Source organism: Hipposideros armiger, unplaced genomic scaffold (assembly GCF_001890085.2).
Source record: "Hipposideros armiger isolate ML-2016 unplaced genomic scaffold, ASM189008v1 scaffold_798, whole genome shotgun sequence".
In the NCBI taxonomy this organism is placed as follows: domain Eukaryota; kingdom Metazoa; phylum Chordata; class Mammalia; order Chiroptera; family Hipposideridae; genus Hipposideros; species Hipposideros armiger.
The window spans coordinates 121,481-145,580 of record NW_017732148.1 but is presented as its reverse complement, the minus strand read 5'-3'; the positions used below and the strand labels follow the sequence as shown (position 1 = coordinate 145,580).

General features: G+C 39.4%; 1 protein-coding gene across 1 annotated transcript in view; it reads right to left on the bottom strand.

The window, feature by feature from the left end:
- The window catches only part of ATP8A1 (ATPase phospholipid transporting 8A1), a 211,590-nt gene that overhangs the window by 165,809 nt on the left and 21,681 nt on the right, over positions 1–24,100 (bottom strand). The window contains exons 2-5 of the mRNA XM_019628491.1: positions 18,766–18,880; positions 17,437–17,536; positions 16,387–16,485; positions 10,073–10,118 (exon numbers count right to left, since the gene is read on the bottom strand). Of these exons, the coding sequence (XP_019484036.1) occupies positions 10,073–10,118; positions 16,387–16,485; positions 17,437–17,536; positions 18,766–18,880 (360 nt within the window). The remainder of the gene's footprint in view (positions 1–10,072; positions 10,119–16,386; positions 16,486–17,436; positions 17,537–18,765; positions 18,881–24,100) is intronic.

Below are 24,100 nucleotides of genomic sequence, written 5' to 3'. Positions count from 1 at the left end.
GTAAGCTTGTGAATATACTAAAAACAACTGAACGGTATACTTGAGAATAATGAATTCTTATGGTATGTGAATTATAACAACAAAAAACAGCTACATAAAAACATACCAATGAACTATTTAAACATTTGCTTAAAATAGACTTGTCAGTTTTGTAAGTTACTGAAACAATTCCAGTGTGAACAGCTGGAAATGGTTATGTAACCATTAGATGCAGTAACATGAGTGTCCTCTGATGTCAGCTCAGGGCCACCCCTTCCAGCTCTGTAATGTAAACCAGCCCTCTTTTAAATGTTTCCACTTGGCAGATGTTTGTTAGTTCACATCTAAAAATATCCCTGAACTACTCTACTGGGTTCCACTTAACAGGACAGAAGTGTCACAACAGGCTTCCCCAAATCAGCAGACCATGCCAGGGAGTCTTTGCTCCACTAAGAGGGGTGAAAGCCAGTGGCACTTTGATGGCCCCATGGAGAATAGTGCTCTAAACCTGCTTCACTTCTCTGTCTTCCGCAGCTGTTCATTTCCACTCAGGCTTGCTTCCATCACTTCTCTGCACATGCCAGCCTCTTTACCTCCTTCCCCTCCATGACCTTTCCGCACTTCCCTCTCTCTCTACTAGCCTGTCCTTCTATCTCCTAGGGCAGCTCTGCCTCCACCCAAACATACATTCTCCGACGTGACTCTCCAACATTTCCTCTCAATCTATCAATGAAAAGATACACTGGAAAATGTGGCTTGCTGCAAAATTGTACATGTCTAAGAACCCTTTAAAAACATATTCAGTCAACAACATTTTTCTATCAAGTTATAATGCCAATGTGTGTTTGTAACATACCAGACAGGTACATAAAGGAAAAGCTGACATTGTCTCCTAATCTAGTGCCTCTTTCTCAGGGTAAGGAATGCTAACTGACGCGTCCTTGCACACCTTTCTCTAGGCAAACATGTACTCTTATGTAGGCACTTTTTTCCTTGCCTTTAAATTTTTTATTTCTCTGCAGCTTGGTTTTCCACTTATCATAGATGCTTTTAGGACAATGAATAGAGACTTAACTCATTTTTAAAAAAATAACTCATTGTACGGTGCATCCATTACAATGGGTCGTCTAATTGAATGGACACTCTAGGCTCCACAGGATGTATTCACACAAAGCTTTAAACAAAGTAGAGGATACGGTACAGCAGAAAAATGAAAGCCTGGGCAAGCATCAGGGGCCTGAGAAACTTCTACGCACATTCTCAGGGCTCCCTTCTCATTAAGCTAGGGCATGGATTTTTGAACCTCTGTGATATGCATGATAAATCTTAATTTTGGGAAGCCTGAGAAAAAGTTTCTGGGGGTGTTTTATACCCCTGACTCAATTAGCCAAGCCAGAATGTATAACATGTTAAACCAGGTAAGCCATCAATCTATATACATCCTTAAATTACGTACAGCAGCTGGTCTTGGGGACCTCCAGGGGAGTTTCAAACCCTATACAGCACTTTATAAATCACCACTTAATCCATCTTGTCCTTATCTTGGCCAAAGTTCAGCATCACACTTCCAGGTGTCCCAGAGATAAGCACAGAGCTGTTCTAGTCCAGCTGTGAAACAACTCTGCTTTAAACAACAGCTATACCGTAATATATTCGACTATACTTCTCTTGACAGGAATTCTGACTTCCATTTTTTTCTGCCACCTCAAACAACACTGAAATGTATTTACATGATTGACTTCTATGGGAGAGGATTCCAGAAGGAATGCTGTTGGCTCCAGGGTATTTGTGTTGGTTCTGTTATCAGATACAACCAGCTTATTTCCCTAAGAATCTACAGCAATCCACACACTCACTAGTAGTGCATGATGTTCCCCTGACAAGACAAGCACAGTGTCATTAACCATCTGAATTTTGTCAACCTGATGGGTATTTGGTATTTGTTCTGAAGGTTGTCGTGGTCTGGATTAATGCAAGTGTAAATTACTTTCTGTCTCTACACTGAATTAGAACTCTAGGTATGGAGAGTAACATTTCTCTGAATGTACTATACTCGTAGAACCCTGCTACTCCACAGGGGTACGGGGACCTGGAGCAGCAGCGTCACCTGGGGGCTTACTAGAACGGAGGGTACCCACCCCACCCTCTATTTCATTTGTTCATGAAAGACAAAACTGCAACACAGAAATAAAGACTGAAGTGCAGAGCTTCCTCCAGCTTGAGGCTAAAACCATCTTAGGATACAGATAGGATACAGAGAACAACACAGAATTCAGGTGAAGTAAAAAATAATAATAATAATAATAATAATAAAAAAATCATCAGGGCTGGCCGAGTGGCGCATTAGTTAAGCGTTAGCTTGGGACGCCAGCTCTGAGCAGTAGGGCCCCGGTTCAGATCCCACATGAGGGCCAGTGACGCTGCGCCCTCTACAGCTAAGATGGTGAACAACAGCTCGAGCTGGAGCTGGGCTGCCATGAGTCGCCAGCGACGGCATAGGCTGCAGTGGGGCTGGCTGGCAGCGGGCGTGAGCTTTCGTGAGCTGCCGTAAGCCACTGTGAGTGGCCGTCCAATGGCCAGCGACCAACTGCCTCACCCGGGAAGAACGCAATGATAATACCAACATGGGCCAGTGAAGTGATGTCCTCCACAACTAGACTGAAGAACAAAAGGACAACAACTTATCTGTCTCCCTCCCCCAATTCCCCAATAAAATCTTAAAAAAAAAAAAAATCAGCTCACAACATGTAACAGGTTCCTGCACAAATCAAGGCTTAAATACTGGCCAAGGGTCAAAGTTAATCATATAATTCATTGTTGTTCTTACTTTGGAACTCGTTCCTGAACATCCAACCACAGAACAATGAAAATAAACAGTATCACATGCATTATCCTGGTGACTGAAATAGCAACCTAGTTATTTTTAATCACTGACCTCCTCTGACCCAGTTCTAATCAGATTTAGCGGAAGCAAGAAGTGATGCTGGGTACTTCGCTGAGCTTTTAGCTTTCTTGGGCCAAAAGTATACTGACTTTACACCTGTGAGTATGAGTTCAAGAAGGTAAGCCCTAGAGGGGATGATTGGTGGAGGCGAGTTAGAAAAAGCTATAGACTGAATTATCAGAATGGCCTGTCTTACAGTATTATAACAGCTCTTTTTTTAAGTGCAAAACTCCTCTACCTTTCCCCAGTTCCTGAAACACACCTGCTAAAGGTTCCACACATCTATAATAGACAGTATGCATGCGTAGGAGAGCTCAGACTTTAAACAAATATCTCAAATAAAACTTGTTTTTTTCCTTAGCAGGTTGCTACCTAACAGCTTTGTTGTAATGGGTTTCTTTTTTGAAATGAAAACATTCTGTTGGCGTTTGCTGGGAATTCCCTAAAGGCTCTGCGGAAACTGGCAGTCTTTCAGGACTTAAATCAAATGTTGTGCAGGTAGAGCTGCTTGCTGAGACTCTAACACGGTCTTCTCTGAGGGAGGCAGTCACCACTGCAATCGAATGGTCTATCACGGGGGCCATTACTGAAAGTTACTTGGGTGCTGTTTCTGGGCAGTCAAGCTGGTTCTTGAAGTGGGTAACAAGAGGCAAGTTATCCTAAAGGACAACGGGCACTACTGGTGGTACAATGGACAGAGAAACAAGCTACTGAAAAAGTAGTATGCTCTAATTCCTATCCGGGAGTAAGCACTGAAGAGGAAGTTTAGAGCATCAAGAAGAATAAGAGGGGCGCTGAGATTGGTTTTGAGCAGGGCAAAGAAGGAAAACCAACATACCCATATTAGAACATCAATTGATTTGCTATGTAGACCTTTACTTCCAAAGACAACTTGAAGAGGCACAAACTACCTTGCACAAATGTCTCCTGTATAAAGTTGCCTATAAAGGTCAAAGTAAACAACGATCTGCCTGGAATCTACTGACACAAACTCAAAGGGAACCTCCTGAATTCCCCTCTTGTCCATATTCTACATAGAGATATTCAGTTAGTTGACACTACTTCCATCGACTCATTTATAAATCTTCTAACAAAGGTCCTCACCATGCCAGGCCTACAAAAACTCTAGGGGTAAGTCCCAGCAAGCTGTTTGAGAGTTGGTGACCTATAAAATATATAGGGGTCCCCTGATGTGATTGGAACACAAGGGTAAGCAACCCCCTTTCCTTAAAATGTTTTGCCTCAATCCTGCTCAAAGAGTCACGAGTCACTACTTTTTCCTTTATTTCACTGAGAAACTTCTTCGAAGAAAAAATCTCCCTCCACTGCCTCGCCAATCATCCCATCATTTCTAACAATCCAGCTTCAGTTTTCACAGCTCCACAACTGCTCTCCCGGTAAGAACTGAACTCGTGATGATACGTTGCTTCGTAAGTGCTGCATTTAGTGAATATCGCAGTCTGGCCCTCTTTGAATTCAGCAGCATTTGACGTGTGACAGGGTTTCCCCTCCTTTGCCACATCCACTTGGATCTATTTATTGTGTATTTCCCCTTGCCTTCTCATAGCCATGGCCCTAGTCACCCCGCTTCACAATTAATCAAAAATTAACCTCTCTCTGTGCTTCACCCCACCCTCTCCATACCAGCTTTCACATCCTTCTTTCCAAAGTACAGCTGGGAACCTAGCCACACCCTTCAGTAATTCTCTCCAAGTTCTTCACCCTGGTTTTCAAAAGTCTACACAATAGGACCCTAACTTGCCTTCTCATCCCTGCCCACTGCTCCCCGACGTACGTCCGGTGCTCCGGCCAAAACAAACTATTTGTTCTTCCCAGAATGTGTCTTGTGGCTTCCCACTTCCTTCCGGATCAACCACTGCTACCACCCGGATAGCTCTGCTTACTAAAATTCCACTCGTCCTTCAAGAACCTCGCAAATGACATTTCTGAATCCCCACCTCTCTCATCTGGCCCTTTGTTTTCCTATCTTGGATTATGATATCAGTGAGCATCTCATCTTCACGACTAGATTATAATTCCCTGTAGGCTAAGAATGAAGGCTGGTTTCTTTCTGCATTTCCTGCACTGGGTCTTTCTTACACAAGCTAGATAGATGTTTGATAAAAACTTACTGATGTGAAGTAACAAACATTCTAACTTTGAATCACATCTGTGTTTCCTTTCTCACTTTATGTCCCTACACTTCCTCAGTGGATTTTGCTCCTCTGTGTGCAACTTCTATTCATAGGACCCATGAAGGACAACCTGAGGGTATATTTTCCCCCAAATAAACTCCATCCACAGCTATTGTGGAAAATATCAAATCAGTTCAGCTTCTAGAATCCTAAAATCTTTGTAATAATTTGAAAATATTAACACTCTTACAGGTGTCTGAAATTAGTTAGGTCATAAACATGCTCAGTTTTTAAGGCCAACTTTTAAGATCATGGGAACAATACTCTTTAAGGACTATTCACAATTCAGTTGCTGTCCATGTCACAGCCTATGTTCAGGACCGCTGGATGGATCAGAGGTGGCGATACTTTGGGGGGGACAAAGGGCAGCACACGTGCTTTTTCAATAAGCCAGGGACGTGGTGCTATTTCAAGGCCCTTATCATAATGGCCGCTTTGTACAGTGTTGGACTGAACGGAATCAGTGGACTCAACCCTGTTAGCAGGTCATGTCAGGCTTAGTGAGCAAAAACATTCCACCCACACCAATGTAACATCTTTTCCACTACCGACTTTAAAGGTGAAATGGTTTCCAGGGGGAGAAAAGCAACTATGTGCCCTACGGGGAAGTAGCCCTGTTAGCGGCCACCAGCCACCAGCAATGAAATTCACTTCTTAAAAGGCTGATGCAGCTCCGGGGAAGACACATGCAGGTGGAGATGAGATCTGTTACTTTTAGCTACATGCCTAGTTTAAATGAATGTCATGTTGTCATTTCCCAAATTAAATGAAAACAGAGCAAATTTGCTTTATTAAGTGAAAACTTATTGTCATCTAATGCCTACTAATCATAATAAAACAAGGTATTAAACAATCTGTCGTAAGGATGGCTCTTATTTAACTATAGCATCAAAGCAAGTGATCAAGGTGTGTCAGTCAGATGTCACAGCCCATATTGCGCATACATTCTCACCTGCAGAATGTATACACAGCATCCTTCAGGGAATATATCCAAACCTGGGATTTTTTAAAAAGAAAATCTATTCCATTAGGAGGCATTTTTAATTTTCCCAGATATCTTTCTTCGTTTCTACCTGAACCCCCTCCTTCCTCAGGACTCCAAATTGTGACTGTCTGTGAAACTGTTATTTCACTTGAAATACTGGCAGGCTAGCCATAATTGCATTTCATAGAAAAGCACATTTTTACAATTTAGAAAGAGAACTAGCTCACCACAACAAATTCATATAGGGATTGGCTTCAATTTATATATTATATAATTACAAATTTTTCATTTACAAAGTCCCGCAGAGCTAAATTTGGCAGAACAACCCAGTTTAGGGAAAACAATGAGAGACTGCCTCTAGTGTGTGTTAGATGTGGAGCAAGGTATATAAAATACTGTGAGTTCAACTATTGAGGGAAGAAATCAGAGAGAATGAAGGTAAGTTTAGATGCAAGGATACTCAGGCATTCTGAATATGGCAGCGCTCTGGGTAATGGAATTGATAAGTGGACACAGACAATACTGTGTTCACAGGAAGCAAAGCCGAGGAAAATGATGACGTGATGGCTTCGACGGAGAAGGCAAAGAGGTGGCAAGAACTTCTGCCACATTAGTATTGTATCAGGGCCTGTGAAACAGTCTGGGACGTGGTGTTATGAAAATGTTGCTTTTCATCTTGCGCACACCCCAGAAAATGAATTTTCAAGAAGACTCCTTTCATGTCTAGTCTGTTCTTCCATCATTATCTGTACTCAGGTATCTATACTGAGAGGGGTTCATCCACCTGTTCATTTGCCACGCACACACAAAACACCTGCTAAGGACAGGCCCCTGCGGAATACAAAGTTGAGTAAGAGGGTGGACGTGATCTGTGCAGCGTTCCTACCTGATACACATATGCCGTCACACCAAAAGAACACAGGAGCAACTCCTGGGCTTCTGACAATCTGTTTACTCTGCCCTCCCTCAGCAACTAGGTCCTCAGAGGATAATAGAAAATTTTGAATTGGCCAGCTTGCTGAACCATCTACCGAGCTGACTGATATATCTCCAGGGGAAGAAATGGCTTGTTTTCAAGTGTTGATGATAGGCTCAAAATGGAAAGTTTATAAAGTCCTGAGTTAGGTCCACAATCCATAATATGATCACTGACTGAGTTCATTAATGGTGGAAATGAGGCATCAGACAGGTATCGGTCTACAGTTAAATGATTAAAACTGATGGAAGTAAAATTATGAATTTGTTTTTTGGAAGTTGTTAGGGAATGACAGAGGAAAACGTCGCTCTCTAGTGCCTTAATGCAAAATATGGAGAGAAATTATTCATTCCTCTAAGAATGCTCTAAGAGTTAATATAGTAAAACCTTGGAATGCGAGTAACTCGGTTTGTGAATGTTCTGTAAGACGAACAGACATTTCTATTAGGTTGGTGCAAAAGAGGTAGCAGTTTATGAGTAATGGGAAAAACAGCTATTACTTTTGCACCAACCTAATAATATATTTTAACTTAGTAAACAAGTGATGTCTTGCAATATGAGTGGTTTGTTTCCGGAATGAATTATGCTCGCAAACCGAGGTATTACTGATCTGAGGGAAGGGTGTCCTCTTACACAGGACATGGTCTTGGAAAACATTTAGAAATTGAAAATTTAATCTTAATATTTCAAATGTCTGCGAAAAATTAATTATCTGTCAAAAATTCCCCCTTCCCACTCGTACGCCCACTCCTGTCTCAGGAAAGCAAACCGAATTTCATTCTGGTCTAATGACAGCAGATGGCTTTTGCATTAAGCAATTTGAATTATCTGACAGCAAACAGTATCCTTCAAACATTTCTGTTATCTCCTATAACTGCAAAATAAAAAAGATGACCAATACTCAAATTAGGCAAAGAAAAAAAACAGAAAGATCTTCTCTTAGAAAATGATTTCAAGTGTCAAACTGAAAGCCATACTTTCTTAGCTATGGGATTACCAAGTATTTTGCTAATGAAAATGGTTTCCATAGCTTTAATCTTTTGTTTTTGACATGAGTTTCATATGCAGCTACTAAAAAACATGCCTTCTCACTTGCCTATTCTTCATGTTTAGCCATTGAGCTAATCCTGTTAATCCAGAACGAACTGATGAACCCAGAAAGAATATTTTCTCTGAATAGCAGACAAAAGGGAGTATTGTTGAAAGTAGGTAAATACCTGGAAAATTGTAGACCGTATCAGTTCAAGGTGTGGTAAACGAAAATCATCATACCTATGACAGCTGCTCTTTAACTGTACAATGACTTCTTGGGCCAAGGCTTGAAAATAACTGCCCGTCCCTGAGGGCAGGAGCCCTGTGCTGCAAGATCCATTATGTATCAGAAAAATCATGGCATGTTTTTGGTTCAAAAGCTGTTACTGAACATTCTGAGCAACATGGCAACAAATGCAAAAACATATTGCCCCAAAACACCTGGGTTTTTCTCTCACTTCCTGTGGTTGTCCCTTTCCACCTTCCTGGAGTAGCTTTGTGCCTAGACTTCTAATAGCCTCCTACTCCAATTCATTCTGCTCCCCGTCTTTAACCTGTACATTCATTCTGTCTCTGGCCTGTGAACAGCTACTCAGAGCACACAAGAAAAGCTGGAATCCCTTGTCTTCTCATTCAAGGCCTGTGAAATGTGACCTGGCCTACCTTTCTCATCCTGAGTTTGCTTCCCTGGGTAGGAATCTCCTTCTTCACCTGGTGCTGTAATGATGGTTCAACAAAGCAATCCAACAGCCTTCTTCACCTCTGATCAGAATAACCTTTCCTCCCGCCTTCTCACTCAACTCACATGGAAGGTCTTCCCCATGTGCCTCTGCTCACTCAAAGTTTTCCCCAAATTCAAGATCTAGCTCCAGTCACCCCACAATTTTCTCTCCTTCTTTTGAATTCATATAGCATTTGACATAGGAACCTTTATTTGCCACAAATATGTAGAGAGATATTAAGATCATGCCATCCAAGCCCTATTATTTTCCACACAAAATCATCTCTTCCTTTGTGCTTTTATTTAGTTCTCATCTCATATTCTTTCATATGTCCCCATAGGAAATATAATCTCAGTAAGTATTTTGCTCATGTATTAGGTGACACTTTAATGAATGTAGTTTCCTCAAATGTATTAAAAATCAGCAGATAATCCCTTTGGTGGAAGGTGATGAGAAGAGAAGTAGAGCATTTGACAGAGTCCCATAAAAATCACAGGAGTATAAAAATACTGTTTTTAATTACCAACTAATTTTGGCAGACATGTCTGATTCTCCTCACATCAGGGAACTTCAGAGAGAAATGAGACTCTCAGATGGGACAAGTTCAGGGATGGGATAGGATGTCTGTTTTGCATGTTTCTGGGTATTTCTAAAAGTCTGAGAGTATAATGGTCTATTTGCTTGATGAAGGTCATTTGTTTTCGGCTGCATCAAAATGAGACCCACAGCAAAACAGCCGTATCAAAATGCAGTGCACTTACCAAGAAGCTGGTCTGGTTTTTAATAATTTTATTTATTTATGGAGCATACATCTGCATGTACATTATAACTAACTCAAAGTGCTTCCAATATGCCTTCTACCCAACAAACATCACATCTGATTATTTTCTATAAATCTTCTCTAGAGTAACATCTACAGATCACAAACAAAATAAAGACATTTTGCAGCATTTAACTGTCAAAACCACTGCAGATTTTATGGACAGTACTTACAAGCACATTGCTATGAGGTACTTAATATATTAAAAATGTTACTTTTTAAAAGTATTACCACTGTAAATCACTCTAATTCTAATTTAAGTGTCATGATAATAAATGCTACAAAGCAAGAATCTGTCTTGGAACAAAAACTCAGGGATAAATAGCATTTTCAATTGAATTACATTTAATTGAAGTGATTTGTATATATTAGCATGAATGTGTTTCACAGAGATGAGAAATAAAATGTAAAATGCCTACCTTGTGTCTGTTTCTTGTTCACTGCATTGTCAGCTTTATGTCGTTTCTAAAGTTGAAAAGCAAAAACAAAATACTGTGAAAAAGTGAGTAAGATTAATAAAACAAAATAGTACCCACAACAAAAGAGATTTCTTAACTTATGTTTCTCAAGGTTTTCATCCTTTCAGACCTATTATTAATGTTATAAATATGCTGGGGGTGGGTGATGGGAAGAATCAGAGGGTACTCAGTGATTTTAAAACTGAAAGCAATCCACAGCATCTTTATACAGCAGTCTTTTTCTGGGAGTGCAGGTGTGTGGTCCTCAGAAGGATCTTACATTATCATATAAATAAGACTAAAATTTTAATGTACTAGAAGAGTTTGAGCTGAAAAGCTGACTTAAGACTTTTTGCTTAAATAATTCTCTTAAAAAAGAAGACTGCCCAAGAGAATTATCTGTAACTACCATTTAATAATGATACTGAAATATTTTCAACTTATGAAATTCATTATCTAATTAAGCTGAGTATATCCTCTATAATTTAATGATGTGCTGATGTCTAGGCTAGAACCAAATACATCTACAATTTGCATAAAGACTCTTCTATCTACTTGCTCCCCAACAGCTGCCTTCTCCCCAAATCACAAGCCACTGGATCACATGATTCTATTCTCTTCCCTCCAAAAACCACTGGAAAAACATTGAGTGTTAAACAGGTGATTTGGTTTAAGTCTAGGTGGGTGAGTTTGAAGCGTTACATAAGCCAAGGTTTTACAGCAGTAAGAAAAATACATGGAAGGTCAGAGGCAAGGTGAGAATTTGATTGACCAGGGGAAACTATCTTCTCTATGGTTCAACTAGACTCTGCAGCGGTTCTCAACCTGTGGGTTGCGACCCCTTTGGGGGTCGAACGACCCTGTCACAGGGGTCGCCAGGTACTGGTATGTGGGCGTATCTGCATGTGGGCCTGGAGACAGATAGAGGAGCTGTGTCTCGGTTCCTAAGACCATCGAAAATATGTGTTTTCCGATGGTCTTAGGCGACCCCTGTGAAAGGTTGAGAACCGCTGAACTAGAGGTTCCCCATGGCTTCCGTCTAAACTTACAGCATCAAGTGTAAAACATCAGCCTCCGTGGGCATTGGAGAAGTGTTGAGTGTAACCAATTCTGTGCTCAAAGATTTTATCATCTAAAATCCCAGGTCAGATTTAGCTGCACATACTTGACTATTAGGTGGGTTGGAACAAATGGAAAACAAATGAGTTCCTAAGTTTTCCACTGAGAAAACACGCAGTTTTTAGAACCATGGTGCACATATGAAAACACTTTCCCACAGAAAAGCCTGGAGTTGAGAATTAGCACGCTTCCAAGACACAGCAACACTCAGGAAGAGTGGCACAGTAGCTGGCAGTGCGAACTCACTGCATTCAAACTATCAGCCACTGAGCTGCACAAAATGCGAAGAGAGCATTTGAAATGCTTCTGTGGGAGGCTTGTGGAAAATAATACTTGCCACATCCATATGCAGAACACACTATGATTCTTTCTCAGAATAAATCTCACTCATAAAAGTGTACTAATGTAGACTTTTAATAGGCAAATTATTGCTTCCAAAAGTAAGCACATGATTTGCCAGCAAATATTTTTCACTGAATTTTTAAAGTTCTGTTAAATGTGTAGCATCAGTAGAGCTTATTTTATAATGGCTAAAATGCTAAAATACTCATTCATTTTTGTTTGTTAATAAAGATCTTAAGAAAATTAAAAGAAACTCCAAATAAATTTTAGTCCAAAATAATGATTCAAGGTAAAATTAGATATTCAAAGTAGGTGCAAATATTTACAAAACAATGCACATCAGTAATATACAATAGTAAGACTTCCAACTGAAGGAGACAAATGAAAGCTAAATAATGAAACATTACACTTCAAAAGGAAATTTAATCATAATCAAACCTAAGGATATCCTGAACATTACTTTCCATCTACAGAGAATTCCTGTATGGGAGCATCTCTTACCTCGACCTTCCCACCATAAAATAAATGAGATTACTTGTCAAGACACAATTGTGTTGAATACACATAAGGACCCACCCAGACAGGCAGATTCTAATCTTATGACTACAAAAAGAAAGCATCTTTGTATCCTAAAGAGATCATTATTCCTTCTAAATGTAATAGTTCAGAAAAATTAATATAGTTATTCTCTGAGTTCAAATGCCTTCACTGTCCTGTAACCAGAATTCATTTAATACCGCTGAGAGCTAGTGAATGATTTCGTATTTCCAATATTTGATTGACAGTGTACCAATAAACTGCACTGTATAAATAGTTCCATGAACTTTAGGATACTTAGCTATGCAATATTAACCAATCCTCCTCCTGGGAGCCCTCCCTAAACTAGGCATTTCTTATTGCATCACTGCCCAGGTGTGCCACCTGCACCTTGGCCCCTTTTTTGTCTCCTCCCTTGAAATTCATGATAAAATTCCTTAAAGCTTATGCTCTTGCCTTCTTTGCTTCTCACTCTATACTCTCTTAGCTCACTCATACCTGACATTTCAGTGATAACCAATCTGTAAATATATACCAGCCAAAGCTCTCATCTGAGCTCAAGTCAATTATATCTAGTTGCTTCCTTGGCATCTCCTCCTGGACGTCTCAAAGGCGTCTCAAACTATGTCCAAAAGACAATCTAAGACTTTAACCGCAAGACGTGGTCCTTGTCTCAGACACAGAACCATATGCCACCCACTTGTACAAACCATGAACTTGAGAGTCATCCTTGTATCTTCTCCCTCTCACTCCCACCCAATCCATTTCTTCATTTATAAATGTTTACTAAACATTTAATAATGGGGACCAGGCCCTGTTACTATAGCTTAGGACACAGCAATGAACAAGAGACAAAAACTCTTGCTCTCATGAAGTTTACATTCTAGTGGCTGGAGATAGAATATAAACAAAATAAGTAGGGTATGTAGCTTGTCAAATGATGATAAGTCTTGTCAATTTTATTCCTAAATATACATTGAACTCATTTTCCCATATTCATCTCTACCATTCCACTTAGTCTAAGATATCTTCATTTTTCTCATACCAGCTACTAGAACATTCTTCTAACAAGTCTACCTAAATCCTCTGTTTTCCTTCTAATCCATTTTCTACATTTTAGTCAAAAGGATATTTGGATGATGACAATGCAGTTAACATTTATTCAACACTTACTATACACTTGACGTTGTTCTAAGGACCTCATGTGCATCATTTAATACTCATAATAGCTGGTGTGGTTACTTGATTAATGTCTGTCTCCTTCACTAGACTGCAAACTCCATCATGGTTACTTTTACTCACTAGCATATACTCAGTTTTTGACCTCTGAACACTGTAGACTTTAAAATATTTGTTTTATAATGAAAAAATTATCAGTGTTTCAGTTTATAGTGAAAGGGGTATATTTTTATTAGTGGTGAATATTATTAATTTAACAAACAACTTTGAACCTCATCCTAAGATTTGACATGATACACCTTTATTATGTTTAAAATAAGAGTTCCCCAACAATTTTAGAGCATTTTCAAGTAAGTATGTATCTCATTTGTTAGTTACACATAAAAACAGGAACTCATATTATGTTAAGCTGTCCAAAGCATCATGAGTTAAAAGGCACTGGGGTGGGTGAGTCTTAGGCATCTCACCTGGAGACACTTAGTACCATGCTTTATTCTAAAATTTTTAAAAATGTTGTTTAACAGAATATAAAGGAAGGTTCACTAGAATATCAGCTATTTTATTCACTAATGTAAGAATGGTAGACATCGCTGGTCTTCGTCAATATCTAGTTCTCCTACTTCAATGGACACTGAGGTTATGCCTCCATTTGTCATGTCACTAGTTCTAATATTGGGCTGTAAGCAGATGTGATGTGTGCCATTTTTGGGCCCAAACATAGAAGAAATGAGATCTCCCTTCTCTCTCTTCCTCTACCCCAGTGACCACCAACATTCCACACAGCAGAGCCTCGATTCAGCTCCCCCCGAGTGACTATATGAACAATGGTGCCTCCTGCCCTCCGTCCCCTATGACAACATGCCATATGTTTGAGACAGGAAAAAAAAACTCATGCTCCAGTCACTGACATTGGGGACATGATCACTACTGCAGCAAAAATTGAACACATTCTAATACATACCCTAACGAATGCCTGCCACCTAAGTGCTGCTTCATGTATTTCTGTTGACTGACTGGCTGAATATATGTATTTATTATAACTACTGATAAAGAGACTCTTTGTCCAACTATCTAAACTATTATTTGATTTTTTTCCATTCTAGGGAGTCATATTTCAAACTTTTTATCACCTTATGTGTTGATATAAACTTCTTCTTATACTCATCTTACAGACCATTTTTAGTCCATGTCTTAACACTGACTTTATAGGAAAACTGACTTCAAACAATACGACTATTACCCCACAGTACTATTATTATATCCGTCATGCCTAATTAGCTGCTTTCTAATAGTTATTTCATCATGCCAATAAGACCTTTGTTTTAAAAAAAAATTCTTAAATACCATTTTATTTCTCATGTGTTTTCAGAGAGGGGTACTAGAAACCATCATTAGAGAGCTTACAGTTCTGCTAGGAAAAAGAAAAAAAAGATAGGACCGGCAGCTTAGAGCAATGATCATAAGGAAGGAGTCTGGAGCCAAACTGCCTTGTTTGAGTTCTGACAGCCCCACTTAAAATAGCTCTGGGGCATTGGGCAAGTTACCTTGCTCCTCTGCGCCTCCTCTCCCTCATCTGTAAAATGAGGCTAACATCGTTTCTCCTTTAAAGGGCTGTTACAAGATTTAATAAATGTAAAGGACATAGAGCAAGTACATGGAACCCAGAAGTTCAACAACTATTATTAATACTATTGTTGGTGACGCGCCACCATAATACAAAGGAAGAGCAGTCAGTGGATGGGATAGAAATTCCATCGATCTCTTGGGCAAGTTGGATGACCTCTCTAAGACTCAGCTTCCTTACCTTCAAAATGGGGTTAATATCCAACTTTCAAAGTTATTGAAGGAATTAAATGAGAAAAACATTTGCAAAACAATAGCACAATGCCTAGTAAATAACCGATGTTCAGTGAAAATTAGGTTAAAACAAGATAGATAAGGGAGTACAAAAGACGAAGAAAGACAAAATTGTAGTAAAGACGAATCCTTATGGACTGCCAAATCTGACCATAATTTAAAAGATGATAAGTCTGTGTGGAACAATACACCTGTGAGAAGAGAGTCCCTGAAACTTTCAGCTAATGGTCACTGTCAACTATATCATTTCCAATCAAGAAGATTATGATGTTTTACACACACACACACACACACACACACACACACACACAGCCCCAAGCCCTGTATGTACACTTAGACTTGGGCATTTGTGAGAGGGCTGATCTAAATGGTCAGCTGACCCATGTCTAATAGGTCTAATGATGCCATGGCTCATGTGTTCTTAATGAAATCCTAATTTAATTTTGCACAGAAATAATATTAATGTTTATGCAACTTTAAATTAAACCTTTCTAAAGAATGTCTCAGCCTTTCCTCGCCTGACCATCTGACTTGCCTAAGGCTTGACAGAAGGTCATTTCAGACAGGCAAACTATTGAAAAGACATAGAAAAAAAATATTGGCTTCCTCAATTAAGGTAGTTGAAATAACAGTTAAAATACAGGAAAAACAAAAGCCTGAATTTATTTTGAGTGACGTATTTTATACAGGGGAAATTGACTTCCCCTTTTCACTACTACTACAGAAAAATAAAAATAGCAAACTTGCTGTTACTTTCCTTTACTAAGATAAAAGAAAAGGAAACTTAGAATTACTAAAATAAGATGAAAAGGAATCAAAGGTATTTAATTAGGTGAAACCTATGGTATATAAATTTAAAAATACAAAAAACAATCCTTTGAATTTAGATAATTTGGAGGTAATTGTGTTTACCTTGAAATAATGTTCAAATTGAAAACGGAGCATAACTGAAAATAATGTTCAAATATAGTTTTCTCTCTAAGCCAATTCTTACATTCCTATTAATTTCTTTCATTAATAAGCTATAAACATAAGAGAACACTGTAACAAGAATTCTTTAATATTAATCCTATAGAAATCAACAGGAATTCACTCTAGGGGTGGGAGCATATTCTATACACTCTTAAGTTGAATGGGCATTTTAAACAGCCTGTGCCAAGAATTAAATAACTTAAAGATGAAACTAATATTTAAAAATAACAAAGAGTCACATTTATTTATGAAAAAAATGAAGTACTTACAATATCTTCAATTATCTCTTTGACAGCTGCCACAGCTAAAATAAATAAGAGAGGAACCAGGGTTGTATAGCGACCTGTTGGTGATACATCAGGTATTTGCTATTTGAAGGGGGAAAAAAAAGAACAGAAATCAGTGAGAACTAGCAAGTGTCTAATACATTTAAAAACAACGAAGTCTTAGTGCCTCTTAAAATATGCCTCCTTGATTTTCTTGGTAGATTAACACTGGGTGAGGTCATTTGCCCATATCTAATAAGTATCTGGAAGAGCATTTTAATTAACTTTATGGTGGGACAGTTGTATGTAGGACTAACACCTGCAAAAGGGGATTGGTTTAAAAGATTACAGTCTATATACTAAAATATCATACGACCATTAGAAATGATATGTAAGATACACAACGAAACACATGGGGAAAATATCCACACATTATTATATGGATAAAGCATATTATAAAACATATGTACTCTATGGTCCCCTTTTTGTAAACTAAATCAATAAACAATGCTTGGGAGAAAAAATAAAAAAGACCAGAAGAATATACACCCAAATTTTAAGAGAGTAGTTGCCTCTGGGTAGTGGAATAAGGAGTTTAAAATTTTTTTCTTTATGCTTTGTTGTGTGTTCTAATCCTTTTTACAATGAATGTATGCTACTTTTTAATAGGAAACTTTTTTTTCTAACTACAACTAACTCAAATACAAAGAGAAATAAGATTTAAAGTGGTAATTCTTGTAATGTTCAGAATTGACAGCTTTACTACAACAAAAATAAGTTGATATTTTAAGAAAAAGTCCCATCTCCCTTTAGCACCCAAAAGAAGATTATCTTTGCCATATCAAATTTACAGAATAAGTTGATAAAAATGAATCAAAAGGCTTACAGAGGAAGTAGAATTTGAATACTGCTTGTAGCAGGAGCCAGAAATATCCCCCCAAACCAGCTTATTTGTCTGCATTCAGAGAAGCTGCAGATTGGTCATAGGCTCAACAAAAACATTTATTAGTATTTGAACACGTGATGATGTAAGGTTTTACATCATGACTTTACCTGAAGCAGTGCAATAAAGAGAAAAAATGAATTGGCGGCTCTTCTGAACTGAGAGTAGAGAAATCTTGGAAGGAATGTGATTATGTTGTATTTTGCAGTGCTAGAAAACAAAAATGAAAGTAACATAAAACTTAATGACAGCGCAATTAGCTGCCACGGTCACAAAATTCTATTACCATGATATAAAAAATTAGATGATGAACATTTGCCCATGTTGCACTTTGGGAGATTATTGCTAATGGTCATTGATCTAAATTTAAAGGAGTGAAAGGGGCTGTCTAAGCAAATAGTAAGTTTAAGTTCCTACATATCTTTTGTTCTCTTTGGCCAATCATCCTGTATAACACTACTAAGAGTAGCCCACAAAGAGCAACTTAAGTTAAGACAGTACATAATATGTTAATAGAAAATAAAATCTTGCAGTAAAAAAAAAAAAAAAATCAGCAATTTGAGCAGGACCAGAAACTTTAAATAGAGATGCCTTTCCTGGATAACTTGAGAGAAACGGAGAGGTCTCTGGGTTCCTGTTTGAATTTTATTTCACAGTCCCTCTACGAACTTGGCTAGGACTCCACTCTAAACACACCAGATATGTCCACAAACAGTCAGACATCACCACTGAGGTCTCGGAAAGGCCCAATCTTCCTTTTGTTAATTATAGAAAAAGGCAATTAAAGGGACACATGCCACACACCCCAGACTGTGAAATGTTATTCTAAAATTTGAAGTTATAAATATTAACTCTAAATGGGCATGTCTCAAATCTAGGAGTCTTGCCACTGGAGAGACACTGGGCTAGTACAGGGATTGCTCCCTCGGTTCCCGAGGCCACTAAGAGAATAGGGATTTATAACAGAGATGCTTTTTATATCATTGTTGGAATGAAAATTTAATAGTTAAGTACTTTGCACAGCCCTCCATTCCTCAATACCATGCTAAATTTCACATCTATCAAAAGCCAATATTTAAAGACTATTTAACTATTTTAGGAGTTCTCCATGAAGAATTGCAAAGACACCTTCTAAAATGTAAACACTTGTTACCCCAAACAACAATTTATCATTCTATGAACAGGTTTAAGACAAAGGTATTTGTCTAGGAGCAGCTTTCATTAACCATACACAGAATGGGTAGAGTATGGCTTTATTCCTTCTGCTTCTTCCTGCTTTCAGGTTCTTATTAACATCTCATTGGCTGGAAGATGGAGAAACAGCCGATTCAACAACCTCCTGTAAGCTCTCAAATATTAACGGATTTAACTGAAAGCTCTTTGCAAGCATTTTCGTTTGGGGATCGCTGGTCGCACAGCATTCTTTTAGTAGTTCCTACCTGACGTGGTTATTGCAGAATTTTGTCAGCTGGGGCTGGTTGATGAATATAGTCCGTATTTCTTCCTGGTCAGCCAGTGATGTCTTCTCAGAAACATCATCAGTCTTCTCATAACCTTAAAGGGAGACAGTCTTTTAACTGGATAAGAAATGTTTCATTGTATTATCCAGACCAAAAACACATTTCATAACTATTCCAGAATCTAAAAGTCTGTTATAAGCGACATGCATCTCCTTATTTGTGTTCTTGTTTCTTTTAAAGAAAAATGCCCACATCTAACATTTCTACTCAATTTAAAAGGCAGCATTTAATAGTCACGTAAAACAAACCCATTTCAAAAACAGCAATATCAATTTTCAATTTTTGCTCATCTTTCTCCCATATATGTTTAACTTATTTCTCCCCACCACATAAGAATATGTCCAAAAGTAACAAAAAAATTTAAACTGATTTACATTAGTTTTAGATGAGATTAACAAGAAGTAATTTAAAATAAATTTATGAATTCGAGCATATATATTTAATGCTTTTGGTTTTTTGTGTTTTTTTTTTCCTTTCTGGGCGTAGACAGAAAAAAGATAAACATTAAGGTTTAAATAGGCAACCGCCACAATTATCTAACTCACTAACATCACCTTAATCTTCCTCTAAGTAGAATTTATGTTTACAAACAAATTTTAAATTTCTTATGATCATTTCAAATCATCTTACAATCATTGTAATAATGCAGTAGATTCAGGCAATTTCAACTGGGTAACACCATATTGCAGAGGCAACAACACTTTTAAAAACACATAACAAGTTCTAGAGAAACAGAAAAACAAAACAAAAACTGCTTATTTTACCTTTTTGTGAGACTAAAATGAGACTCACTTCCTAGAAAGGGTTACCAACAGTACTCTATCTGAAATACCCATTTTTCTTCTTTTTTGGCTAACAGTAAACCTTCCCTGGGCTTCCCCAGTCCCCAGCAAAACACTTTCCAGAAGGTATTGTGCCGTCAGCCTCCCCTGGCCAGAATGGGAACTCCCTGGGGCTATCGATGATGTATTACTCATCTTTCTAACACCAATACAACAAGCAGCACGTACTCAGTAAATGTTGACCAAATAAACAAATACCAATTGACAAAGAAAGGGGTGGTTATTTGGCCATTTTTCTTTTTTTGAGGGCAAGCAAATGTTCTCCCCCCACTGATAAGGATACTAAAGACAGCCAAGAGCTGGTAACAAACTGTACAAGAAAAGCTTGCCTGTGGGGTTTTGTTGCTATATGAAACCAGAAAATCATTTAGGCTTTCTCCAAAGGTGGGGAGTGGGACCACAGGGGTAGGGAACAGAGTAGTTAGTGTGTGCAGGGGAGTGCAAACAGGGAAATAATGCCGAAGCAGAGACAAAAGAAAAGGTAAAGACAGGTGAGATATGGTGCTGAAAAGCACACAGGCTGGATCTCGGAGAACCTCTCATGCTTGTAAAGAAGTCTGAATCGCATCCTCTGGTTGGCAGTAAGCCACTGAAAGCTTTCTAGGTAGACAGGTCAAGTGAGAGTCACATTTTATACTCATCACTCTGGAGAGCGCGTGGCTCCACACTAAGCACTGTGATAGTCATTTTAGAGTTTTATACACATTAGCAGCTTTGCCCATGGTCACGTGGTTAGTAATCATCTTTCACTACATAGTGTTTTAGATACAACACAAGCTCCCCCCCGCCCACCCCTGGTTTTATATAATCAGAATTTCACATATATATATGGCTATAAACTATATGTTTGTGTCCCCTCCAAAATTCATATTGAAATCCTATCCATCAATGTGAAGGTATTAGGAGGTGAGGCTTTTAGGAGGTGATTAGGACATAAGGGTTGAGCCCTCATGAATGGGATTAGTGCCTTTGTAAAAGGGACCCTAGAGAGTTCCTCCACCCCTTCCACCATGTGAGGACACAGCGAGAAGATGACCGTCTTCGAACTAGGAGATGGACCCTCACTAGACACCGGATCTGCTGGCGCTTTGATCTTGGACTCCCCAGCCACCAGAACCTTAAAAAATTAATTTCTGTTTGCTCATAAGCCATTCCGTCGATGGAGTTTTGTTATAGCAGCCCAAACAGACCAACATGGACTATCAAACAGAGAGAGGCATGTCAACCTTAAAAATTCTTAAACATGTTTTATTAGATTTTCCTGAATGACAGCATAAAGATCATAGTGCCCTGTTTCTGGCATCTTGGCTGGAAAGACCGCCTGAGGAATACCAGCTCTCTACTCTGCTCTGAACTGATGTCCTCAGGTTATACTTACTTTATGTAACTGGACTGTTGAGGGCCTTGCCCTTGGGTGTTCCTAGCTGAGGAGTTAGGTGTCATGCCTCCCCTGACATATCCATTTATACTGGGGTCTCAAATGTCACCAAGTGGAGTTGGACATCACATCTCCCCCTCATATTAATCGGTATTCAAGAATTTCTGTGGAGCATAAAACTCTCCTGGGACAAAGGGATTGGAATTAACCCCTTCCCTTAAATAGGACTCAGAGTAATTAAACAATCTTAATGGACTAGTAGGGCCCCGACTAAGGACTGATAATAAGGGACCTCTAAGGAAAAACACACCAAAATGAGGAGGAAAGTCTAGGCTGATGACCTATTCTCAAGAGTAGGGCCAGTAGAGTGGATGGATGGTCCTAGGCACAGAACACTGCTGATGCTGTAGGCCTTCCTCACCCAGGCACTATGGAAACACCTTGGAAAGACAGTCCACGTGAGGCTGAGTGTATGGTGCAGAACGCTTGGGGCTCAGGCAGTGGGACACCCTGAGCAGGTGTAGTAGTACAGGAGAGAAATCTGCACCAAAAGCAGGAGGTGAGGCACTCAGACAATGAGAGATGGTGGTCACCCTTGCCCTGTGTCCTCTGAGCTCCAGCGAGCTCAGCCACACAGACTCCTTCACCAGCAGCGACACAGAGACCCCCAGGCACCTGAGGTCCACTCCCGGGATGTCTGAAGGCCAGCAGTTGCAGGGCCCACCTTGTGTATGCATCCGATTCCATGTTTGCTCCTAGCAGACAGCTGTAAGCAACCTCAGAGATCCCCAGGAATACCTGAGTGAATGCACCCAACCTCAGAGAACCTCAGGGCTATTCCATGAAGTCATCTGGGGAAAAACACTGGCATGCTTACTAATTTGGAATGTGAGAGTTTGTAACTTTATCATTAGACTCTTCAATGAACTCTTTACCTTACATTATAGAAATAGGCAGGTTAGCTCTGGACATATGGTAACATATTATTCCAGACTCCCTCTGTGTAGGAGAAGAAATAAGGCTCTTTTATTGGAATGAATGAACCAACACACTGAGGGAGGCGGGTAGCAATCTTGATCTTACACTTCTGGGTTAGAGGTAAAAGTACATTACCAACTTTCGACTTGACAGCCACTCAGTGTGTAACATACAACTCTATTTTTATGCTTTTTTTCTTCTTTAAATATCCTCTACAAGTTGACGCCCTCAACAGCTATAATGATCACAGAAATATGAGCTCTATGATCCACTGAGATATTGATGTATAGTGGTGGCGATGGTAATTGGGGGGGAGAATCCCCCACCACTCTGCCCCAAAGAAGGTAAAACTAAGATGGTACAGTTGTCATTCTATCTCATACATATTCTGTCCTTTGTTTTAAAGAGGGAAGCTATGACTCTTGGGATTAGTTTAATAATTTAGAGGGCTTGTTCACATAACTCATTCCTATTCACTAGTAGCTCTTAATCCACCTGTCTTGACTTCTAAGGACTCCTGAGAACCGAATCAGGTTTTGCGTCAGCCCCTCACAGAATGCAAAGTGAAGGACAGAGGCCATAATCCCTCAACAGTTCCTGTGGAGTCTTCCTAGAATTCAGAGCCTTCCTTGTCCTTAAGTCATGCAAAGGGTCTTAGCTACTGAACGTGCTACAAGAAGATACTACTTTGCAGTACTAAATAAGGATAGATAGGCAACATCCTCCTGGTGGCCACTTCAGCTCCCAGCAATAATTTTCTTTACCGAGAAAATGTAGGATCGTGAAGGGTCAGCGACCTAATCAGGACTGTGAAGTGAACATGTGTTCATCTTCCCCTAGCAATGTTTGATCGTTGAGCCCTCTTACTGGCTGTGCGGCCAGCTCTGGTTCTTCCCCTGATTCTTTACGTGACCCTGTGCAAACCACCTACTCCCTGGGGATTCTTCTCGTCTCTTGTAAAATGAGGAAGTCAGGTTAATAATCTGACTTTCTCTTTCAGCTCCCAAGTTCTGTGAAATTAGTATCCGCTGGGCACCGGGAAGAAAAAAAGTCCACAGTTCATTTGTTCAGAAAAACAGGTAAAAACAAAACAAAATTGCCCAACTTGAGCCAGATGTTTCACAGCAACAGCTGCCTGACATAATCTACAGCCAGAACTGTCACAAAGTCAAATGGTGGTTCGGGATCATGGCTAAGTCGCCGTATTTGAAGAGGTTAAGTAATGAGTATAATCTGTTGCCAGCAACTACTGTACTTGGCACCCTTCTGCTGACCTGTGGCTACTGGGTTACTGAGTATGTTGACATGTATCCTTCTGTCTTCCTCTGCCTACACGCATGATCACATGTTTATATGCACACAGTATAATGTAACAGGGAAGAAAAATGCCCAACAGTTATTTCAGTGAAAGGCTTGTAGTCCTTTCATACAATGACAACACAATCATCATCTCTGAAATTTTCCATTTCTCATCACAAATATCATGACCAAATCAATAAGACCCATTGTTCACTGGTTCATTCACTCATTCAATACATAACACACGATCAACATAAGCTGAATGGAAGTGCCTAGTATGGGTCCGCCATTTTTTTTAAAAGCTGCAGAAACAGCAGAAAATAAGATAAGGCCCCTTCTTCAAGAGAGCAAGACAACTACAAATCACAGTAAGTGTAATGAAGAAAATAAAACAAGTTATTGATAGAACCCTGTGCTTCCGTGTCATCACGTACGCATGGAGCTGATAAGAATACCTACCTCAGAGGGAGCTGTGAGGGCCTGGTGAGTTAACAAAGGTAGAGAACAATGCCTGGCACATGGTAAGAGCTCCATAAATGTTAGCTGTGCTCATTGTATTGCTGTTCTCACTGCTGCCTTATACAGAGTAGCCAGGGAAGGCCTCTCCAAGGAGACACTGAGCTGAGACCTCAATAAGGAAAGATAAGGGACAGTGAAAACTAAGTGGGGAAGAGAAGGAGCAAAGCCCTGGAGGCAAGAATGAACTCGGCCTTTCCAGGAACAGGAGGACTAGTAATAGCAACGGGGGTGGGGGGTG